General features: G+C 44.3%; 1 protein-coding gene across 2 annotated transcripts in view; it reads left to right on the top strand.

The window, feature by feature from the left end:
- LOC119582607 (E3 ubiquitin-protein ligase MARCHF5-like) overlaps positions 1 to 10,000 on the top strand; it is a 21,455-nt gene that overhangs the window by 6,683 nt on the left and 4,772 nt on the right. For both annotated transcript variants that reach the window (XR_005229652.1, XM_037930980.1), the window contains exon 7: positions 143 to 442. Coding sequence is in view for 1 of the 2 variants with exons in the window: in XM_037930980.1 (XP_037786908.1) it covers positions 143 to 397 (255 nt within the window). In the remaining variant the exon portion in view is untranslated. The remainder of the gene's footprint in view (positions 1 to 142; positions 443 to 10,000) is intronic.

Raw genomic sequence — 10,000 nt, 5'->3', positions numbered from 1 at the left:
GCACATATGTAGCTTATATTCCTTTATGTACAAATTTGCTGAGGGATACTTATTAAATTTGCCTTTACAAATTTTTGACATTAAACAGTGATATAAAGTTGTTGAATTAAGCACTAAATTAAGAATCCCTGATCGTTTCCAGGGAGGGGCATCCTTCTTGGTGGTGAAAGGCCTGTTCAAAGTGTACTACAAGCAACAGCAGCACGTAATGCAGAGCCGGCGGAAGATCATAGATTACCCCCAGGAGCCAGCCACGCCCCAGACGCAACCTCCCACCCCACAGGCCCCACCCCCCACTCCACAGGACGCTCCCCAGGTGGAGCCAGTGCCTACGACACTATCTCCTTCCTCGGGCTTTGAGATGGAGCAACAGTACCTGCAGCAGCATCAACAATAGGAGCTGTCTTATGGTTTATATCTGCTGTTAGGAATGTGTGATATGGTTAGTGTTTTTTTCTGTTTTTAATTTTATATATATATATATATATATATATATATATATATATATATATATATATATATATGTATATGTATGTAATAATATATGTATATGTATGTATATCTATGTTATCTGTATGTCATACTCAATATGTACGCTTGTATGTCTAATACTATGTCTCTGTATGTATCATATGATCTGTCTGTCTCACCATATATGTATATTGTATGTCTAAATATATGTATCTGTCTTCTACTATATGTATATGTATGTAAAATATTGTATGGTAATGTCTACTCTCTGGTATCTGTCTGTCTATCTAGTCCTATGTCTGTCTAATCCTATGTCTTGTTGTCATACTCTTGTCTCTGATTATACTAATATGTCTGTATATGTATACTCTCTGTACTGTATATGTCGAATATATGTGTCTATAATTTTTTGTTTTAAACCATGTCATGTCTGTGTCTATGTCTCTGTCTCTGTCCTATGTACTCTGTCTCTGTATATCTATATATCTCTCTCTATATCTCTCTATCTCTCTATACCTCTATATATAATACATACAACATACATCTACATAATACATACACCTCTCCTATACACATACATACCATCTACATACATTACCATACCTATATATGCCTCATCTTCTCCCTACCTCTCCCTCTATTCCCATACCTCCTGTGTCACTATGTACATCCATACCATCCTACATACCTCACACTCCCCCCTACATATCTACTCTCTATATACTCTCTATCTATCTATCTCATTAGCACCTAGTCTCTCTATCATATCCATACTATATATATATAGATATATAATATATACCCTCTCTATATATTCATATATATATCTCTCTTCTATCTATCTCCTCTATATCTATCTATTATCTCATCTACATATCTATATCTATATCTCACTATATCTATACTCTCTCTCTCATCTATATCTATATCATCCATAAAATAATAATATATACTATCTCTCTCTCTATATCTCTATCTCTATATCTCTATATATCCCCTCTCTCTCATATATATCTATATACTATATATATCTATATATATATGATCTATATATATCTCTATCGCTCTATCACTCCCTATATCTACTATCTACATCTATATCTATAGTATATTAATCATATAATCTATCTACTCTCTCTCTATATCTCTCTCTCTCTCTCTACAGCTATCACATATCTCTCTCTCTCATATATCTTATCATATATCATATATCTCTATCTCTATCTCCAATCACTCTATATATATATATCATATCTATCTCTCTCTCTTATATCTACATATCTATATATCTCTAACATCTCTCTGGTCTGTCTGTCATCCTATCTGTCTATGTAATGTATACTTTACTATGCATAGATAGATATGTCTATTTATGTATTGTATATTGTATTTGTATATTAATGTATATGTATGTTGTATTTTATATCTATATATATAATATATATATCTATTCTATCTCTATTATCTATCTATCCCTTCTCTTACTATATACATATATATATATATTATATCTCTATATCTACTTCTATTCTTATCTCTCATCTATATACAGATACATATCCCTATATCTATATCTCTATATCTATATATCTATATTAATATATAATATATATCACATATATCTATATATAATCTATCTATATATCTATACATATATATATAATATATATATCATCTATCTCTCTACTATCATCTCATGTATATATCTATGTGCATATCATATTCCTTATTCTCTCTCTATCTCTCTCTCTATATATACATACTCCTCTATATCTCTCATTCGACTCTATCTCCTTCTCATATATATACTCTCTATATATCACATCTCATATACATATATAATCTACTATCTACTGATAATCTATCTATATATCTATCCTCTCAATGTATATATATCTACCTTACTCTCTCTATCTCTCTCTCTCTTTTTATCTCTATCTACTCTCCCTCTCTCTCCTATCCTCTCTCTCTCTATCTCTCTCTCTATCCTCTCATCCTCTCTCTCTCTCTCTCTCCTATCTGATCTCTCGCCTGTCATCTCATATCTCTCTCTACTTCTCGTCTCTCTCCTCTCTCTCTCTCTCTCTCTCTCTCTCTCTCTCTCTCTCTCTCTCTGTCTCTCATTTCCCTCTCTCTCTCTCTCTCTCTCTCTCCTCTGTGTCCCTCTCTCTTACTCTCATCTCTCTTCTCTCCTCTCTTATCTCTCTCTCTCTTCTCTCTCTCTTCCTCTCTCTCTTTATATCTCTCTCCTCCTCTCTCTCTACTCTTCTCTCTCTCATCTCTCCTCTTCTCCTTCTCTCTCTAATCGCTACTCTACCTCTCTCTCATCGTCTCCTCTGGTCTCTCTCTCTCTACTCTCTATCATCGCTCCTCTCTCTCTCTCATCTATCTTCCCCTCTCTCTTTGTGTGTGTCTCTGGTCTCCGCTCCTCTCTCATTCCTCTCTTTACTCGCATCATATTTCTCTCCTCTCTCTTGTTCCTCTCTCTCTTCTCTCTTTCTCTCTCTTCCTTCTATGTTCTCTCTCTTCTTCTCTTCTTCTCTCTTCTCTCTTTCCTCTCTCTTCTCTCACTCTCTTCCGCTCTCTCCTCTCTCTCCTCGCTCTCTCTCTCCTACTCTATCTTCTCTGGATCCTCTCTCGCGTCTCTTACCTCTCCATCCTCTCTCTCTCTCCGTCTCTCCTATCGTCTCTCATCTCTCTCTCTTCACTCTCTCTAGATTCTCTTCCTCTCTCTCTTCTAATTTCTCTTATCTCTCCTCTTCTCTCTTCTCTCTCTCCTCTTCTCTCCTCTCTCTCTCTCTCTCTCCTCTCTTCTCTCTCTCTCATCCCTCTCTCCCCTCCCATCCCCTCTCCCTCTCATCTCTACTCCATCCCTATCTTCTCATCACCTCACCGCTCTTCTCCACCTCCCTCTCTCTCTCATCTCTCTCTCTCGCTCTCTTCTCCTTTCCTCTCTCCCTCTCTCTCTCTCTCATCTCCATCCTCTTCCTCCCTCCCTCCCTCCCTACCGTCCCTCCATCCCTACCCTCCCTCCCTCCCCTCCTACCCTACCTCACCTCCTCCCTCCCCTCACCTCCCTTCCCCCCCCTCGCTTCATCTCTCGCTCTATATATCTCTACTCTCTTCTCTCTCTCTCCTCCGCTCCTAGTACCCTGTCTCTCTTCTACCTTGTCTTGTCTCTCTCTCTCTCTCTCTCTCTGCATATCTCTCTCTCTACTCTCTCTCATCTCTTTTCCCCCCTGTCTACTCTCATCACTGTACTCATCTCTCGTCTCTCATCTCTCTTCTTCCTCTCTCTTATCTCTCTTCTCTCATCTCTATCCTCTCTCTTCTCTCTCTCTCGTCCTTCTCTCTCTCTCTACTCTCTCTCTCGTCTTTTCCTCTCTCTCTCTCTCTCCTCTCTTCTCTCTCTCTCCTTCTCTCTCTTCTCTCTACTCCCTCTCTCTCTCTCTCCTCCTCTCTTCTACTCTACTCTCTCTCTCTCTAGCTGCGCTACTCTCTCTCTCGCTCTCTCTCTCTCTCATACTCTTCTCTCTCTCTCTCCATCGATCTTTCCTCTCTCATCCTCTCTCTAGATCTCCTCTCTCTGTCTCTCTTCTCTCTCTATCCCTCTCTTCTCTCTCTCCTCTCTCTCTCTCTTCTCTTTCTCTCTCTCTCTCTCTCTCTATCTCATCTCTCTCTCTTCTGTCTCTCTCTCTCTTCATTTCTCTCTCTCTCTCTCTCTCTCTCTCTCTTCGCTGTCTCTCGTGCTCTGTCTCTGTCTCTGTGTTCTTCCTACTCTTGTCGTCTCTCTCTTCCTCTCTCTCTATCCTCCGATTCTCTATCTCTCTCTCTCTCTTCTCTACTCTCTTTCTATCTCTCATCTTCTCTCCTCTCCATAGCTCTTATCTCTCTCTTCTCTTCTCCTCTCATTCTCTTCTCCTCTCTCCTCTCTCTATCTCTCTCTCTCTCTCTCTACCTCTCTCTGTCTCTCTCCCTCTCTCTACTCTCTCTCTCTCTCCTCTATCTATCTGTCTCTCTCTCTCTGTTCTCCTCTCTCTACTTTATCTCTCATATCTGTCCTCTCTATCTGTCTCTCTCTCTATCTGGTCTAATCTCTCTACTGTATTCTCTCTCTCATCCTGTCTCTCTCATCTTCTCTCTCCGCTATGTCCTCGCTCTCTCTCTGTACTCTCTCTCTGCATGTCTCTATCTCTCTGTCCCTCCTCTCTCTCTCTCATCTCTCTCTCTCTCTCTCTCTGTCTCTCTCTCTCTGTCCTCCTCTCTCTCTCTGTTTCTCTCTCTGCTATTCTCTCTCTGTCCTCCTCTGTCTACTCTATCTCTCTCTCTCTCTGTCTCTGTCTTCGTCTTCTCTCTCTCTGTCTCTCTATCTCTCTCTCTCTCTCTCTCTCTCTCTCTCTCTTCCGCATCTCTCTCCTCTACTCTCACTTTCATCTCTCTTCTCTGTGTGTGTTGTCTCTCTCTCTGTCTCGCTCTCTCTCATCTCTAACTCTCTCTCTCTCGCTCTCTCTCTCTACTCTACTCTCTACGCTTCCTTTCTCTCTCCTCTCATCTCTCTCTCTCCGCTATTCTCTACTCTCTCTTCATCTCCTTCTCTCTCTCATCTCTCTCTCTCTCTCTCTTCTCTCTCTCTCTCTCTCCTCTACTCTCTCTCTCTCTCTCTCCTCTTCTACCTCTCTTCTCTCCCGCTCTCTCTCTCTCTCTCTCTCTCTCTCTCCTCTCATCCTCTCTCATCTTCCCTCTCTCTCTCCTCTCTATCTCTCTCTCTCTTCTCCTCTCTCTCTCTCTCCCTCTCTCTCTTCTCCTCTCTTCTTCTCTAGCTTTACCACTCTCTCTGTCTCTCTCTCTCCTCACTCCTCTCTCGCTCTACTCTATCTCTCCTCTCTCTCTCTCTCTACTCTCTCTTCTCTCTGTCTCTCCTATCTCTCCTCTCTCTCTCTCCGTCTCTCTATCTCCCGTACTTTCTTACTCTCCGTGTCTCTCTCTCTGTCTCCTCTCTCTCTTCTCATCTCTCTTCTTCTCTCCTATCTGTCTCTCTCGCTCTCTCTCTCTCTCTCTCCTCATCTCCTCTCTATCCTCTCTCTCTCTCCTCTGTTCTCTCTCTCTGTCTCGATACTCTCTGTCTTCTTTCTCTCTCTACTTCTGTCTTCTACGCCTCTCTAAGCATATCTCTCCAAATATATATATGTATCTCTGTCTCTAGTCCCTCTATCTATCTATATACTCCTCTCCTCTTATCATCTTTCTCCCTTTCTGTCTCTACCTAACATGTTCTATCTATACTATCTACTCTATCTATCGTCTATCTATCTCTCCTTCTCCTCTCTCTAATCTCTATCTCTTATCTATCGATCCTAGCTCTCTCTCTCCATCTCTCTGTCTGTATCTACTCCTCTCTCTCTTATCATCTCTCTCTTCTCATCTCTCTCTCTCTATCTCGTCTCTCTCTCTATCTCTCTCCTCTAGGTCATCCCCCCCATCTCTCCTTCTCTCTCATCTCTCCTACTCTCTCTCTCTCTCTCTCTCTCATCATCTCTCTATCTCCTATTCTATCTCTCTATCTCAAGCTCGCTCTTATAGATATCCAGCTATCTAGCTCATCCAGACTCGATAGAGCTCATACTTCTTATCTCTCTCATATCTCTCTCCTCTCTCTCTCTCTCTCTATCCTCTTTCTCTCGCTCTCTCGCTATCGCTCGCTCGCTGCTCCCTAGCTCGATAGCTCGCAGCTCCTCGCTCCTTTCGCTCACTCGCTCGCTCGCTCCCTCGCTCGCTCGGTCCTCTCTGTCATCTGGCTATATCTCTTTTCTCCGCATCTCCTCCTCTGTCTCCATCCCCTGTCTCCCCCTCTCCCCCCTCCTCCCTCCCTCCCTCCCCTCCCTATCCGCTCTGTCTCTACCTCTCTCTCTCTTATATCGTCTCTCACTCTGTCTCTCATCTGTACTCTCTCTGTCTACATCTGTCTGTGTCTCTCTCTGTCTCTCTCATCTTAACTCGGCTCTGTTCTCCCTCTGTCTCCCTCTGTCCTCTCTCTCTGTCTCTGTTCTCTCTGTCTCTATATCTATGTCTCTCTCTCTGTCTCGTCTATGTCTACTCCTGTCGCTGCTCTATCTCTTTCTGTATCTGTCTCTGTCTCTGTCTCTCTCTATCTCTCTCTTTCTTCTCTCTCTCTCCCTCTCTCTGCCCTCTCTCCCTCCTCTCCATCTCTCTCTCTCTCTCACTTTCTTCTATCTCTCTCTGCCTCTTATCTCTCTGCTCTCTTTCTCTCGCCTCTCTCTCTCATCTCTCGAGACTCTCTCTCCTCCTCTCTCTCCTCTCTCTCTCTCCTCCTCTCCTGCCTCTCTCCCCCCCCTGCTCTCTCTATCTCGCATCTCCCCCTGTCTCCATCTACCTCTCTCTTCTCTCCCCTCCTTCCCGCATCTCCTTCTCTCTCCTACTCTCTCTCTCTCTCATCTCTCTCTCTCATCCCCTATCCTCTCTCTCCTCTCTTCTCCCTTTTTCTCTCGCTAACTCTCTCCTCTCTCTCTCTCTCTCTCTCTCTCTCTCTCTTCCTCTCCCTCCCCCTCTCTCTTGCCCCTATAGCTACCTTCTTCTCTTCTTCTCTCTCATGCCTCTCTCTCCTCTTCTCATCTTCTCTCTCTCTCTCTCTCTCTGTCTCTCTCTCGTTCTACTCTCTCTATCTCGATCTCTCTCTCATCTCTCTCTCTCTCTCACTGTCTGTCTCTCTCTTCTCTTCTCTTCTCTTTCTCTCATGCACTGTCTTTGTCTTGTGTCTTGTCTCTCTCTCTGTCCGTCTGTCTCTCTGTTTTCTCTCCTGTCTCTTTCTCTTCTCCCTCCCTCTCTTCTCTCCTCTCTCTCCTCTCCGTGTGTCTCGTCCTCTCTCTTCTCTCATCTCTCTCTCTCTCTCTTCTCTCTCTCTCCTATCTTCTATCTCATCCTCTTCGCCCCTCTCCTCTCCTATCCTCTCGCTCTCCCTCCTCTTCTGCGTCTCCTCTCCTCTGCTTCATCCTCCTGTCTCTCTCATCTCGCTCTTCTCGTCTCTCTCTCGTCTCTCTCGCGTCCTCTTTTTAGTTCTCATATCAGCCTCGTATATATAGATCTCTCTCTCTCTCTCTCTCTCTCTCGCTCTCTGTATATCTCTCTCTCTATCTCTCTCTCTATGCGTATCATCTATCTCTCGATCTGTCTTTATCTGTCGTCTCTCTCTCTCGTCTATCTCTCGTCTCTTCTGTCGTGTACTCTCTCTCTCCCGTCTCTCTCTCTCCCGTCTCTCCCGTCTCTCGCTCTCTCTCTCTCGCTCTCTCTCTCTCGTGTCTCTCCTCTGTCTCTCTAATCTATCCGTCTCTCTTCTCTTCTCTCTCTCTCTCTCTTCTCTATCATTTTCTCCTCTCTCTCAATGTTTCTCTCTCTCGCTTCTCTCGCTTCTCTCTCTGTTCCCTCTCTCTCTCTCTCTCTCTCTCTCTCTCTCCTCTCTCGGTTTCTCTACTCTCTCTCTCTCTCTTCTCTCTGTGATGTGTTTGTGTGTACGTAGTCGTGGGTTGTTGTGTGTGTGTGGTGTGGCTCTCTCAATCTCTGGTCTTATCTAATCTATGTGTCTCTTTCTCTCTCTCTCTCTCTCTCTATCTCTCTCCTCTCTCGCTCTCGCTTTGTCTCATTCTCTCTCTCTCTCTCTCTGTCTGTCTGTCTCCTCTAGTCTTTCTCCTCTTCTCCTTTTTTTCCTCTCTCTTCCTCTCTCTCCTCTCTACCCCTCATCTACTCTGTTATGCGCTTGGGTTATATTATCCTCTCTCATCTATGTCTCTCCTCTAGGCTCCTACTACTCTCTCTCTCTCTCTCTCTCTCTACTCTCATATCTCTCTATAGCTCTCTCTCACTCTCTCTTCCCCTGTCGTCGCCCGTATCTCTGTCTCCCTTCTCTCTGTCTCCCTGTCCTATGTCTATATCTCTTCTATCTCTTATATCGTCATGATCCCATCACTTCTCTGTAATCTTGTCTATCTCTCTTCTCCTCTCGTTTGCTTCTCTCTCTCTTCTCTCTATGCCTGTCTCTATTCTCCCTCTCTTTCTCTCCCTTCGCATCTCTCTTTCCGCTCTCTCTTCTCCTATTATCTCTTCCTTATCCTTACTTCTTACGATGTTCTCCTTCTCTCTTCCATCTCTTATCTTTACTCTCCTCTTCCATGTCATGTCTTCTCTCTTCGCTCTCTCATTCTCTATCTCTTCTCTCTTCTCTCTTCTCTCTCTTCTCTCTTTGTCTTCTTCTGGTCCCCCCCCCCCCCCCCCCCACCCCCCACCTTTTTTTTTTTTCCCCCCTTCTTCGCTCTCCACTTCTCGCTCGTCTCTCCCTACTTCTCTCTCTTCTCTATCTCTCGCTCTCTCTCTCCTCTTCTCCTCTCTAGATTTGGCTCTCTCTCTCTCTCTCTCTTCTCCTCTCCTTCTCTCTCTCTCATCCCTCTCTCCCTTCTCTCTCTCTCTCTACTCTCTATCTATCTGTCTCTACTCCATCTCTCCTCTCTCTCTCTACCTCTACTCTCTCTACTTCTCTACTATCTCTCTCTCTATCTATCTCAGCGCATCTATCCTCTCTCGCTTCTCTCTCTCTCTCTCTCGCTCTCTCCTCTCCTCTCTACTCTCTCTCTCTCTCTCTCTCACTCTCTATCTACTCTTCTCTCTCTCTTTCTCTCTGTCTCTCTCTCCCTCCCTCATCATCTCTCTACTCTCTCTCTCTCTCTCTCTCTCTCTCTCTCCATCTCTCTCTCTCTCATCTCTCATGTTCTCTCTCCTCTGTCTCTCTCTCTGTCATTCTTACCCTACCCTCTAACACCCTCCTCTCTCTATCTCTCTCTCTTCTCCTCTCTCTCTCTCTCTCTACTCTCTCTCTCTCTCGGTCTCTCATCTCCATATCTCTCTCTCTCTCTCTGCTCTCCTCCCTCTCCCTTTGTGTGTGTGTGGTGTGCCCTTCTCTCCCTTCACCTGTTTTGCTCTGCGGCTTCAATTTGGGACGGGACTTCATTTTGGAAGTTTGACTTGTCGCCTGTTCCCTCGAGCCGAGCGTCCGTAGCCTGCTCTCCTGCGCTGCCGCCGGTCGCTCCTCCGGGTGTCTCGGAGTTCTGAGCGTAGCGCGCCACCGCCTCCTCCTGTTCTTCTCTTTGTTCCGTTTTCCTCTCTGCCTCGTCTGTTTTTTTCTGTGTCCTGTGTGCCGCCCCCCCCCCCGCTAATCCTATTATCTCTGTACATCTAGCACTATTATGGATCATGTTGCCCGTGGCCTGCCTTCTTATTGGCCCATGCTTTTTTGGCCTTCTGACATTATCCCCAACTTCCGATTGGGAACCAGGAGATGGGAACTTTATCACAAGAACATGATTAGAAAATCGTAAGATTAGAACTTAGAGTCTGAGATTATGTATCAGCAAGGAAGGAATGGACAAAGATTACCAAGAGGTGTTTTACATAACTGATATTTTACACTAGTATTTCTTGGGATGATAAGATATGTTACACAATAAGGATAGCTAAAATGAATAGT

This window comes from Penaeus monodon, chromosome 16 (genome assembly GCF_015228065.2).
Source record: "Penaeus monodon isolate SGIC_2016 chromosome 16, NSTDA_Pmon_1, whole genome shotgun sequence".
NCBI classification, from domain to species: Eukaryota; Metazoa; Arthropoda; class Malacostraca; order Decapoda; family Penaeidae; genus Penaeus; species Penaeus monodon.
This window is presented reverse-complemented; position numbering and strand designations above follow the sequence as displayed.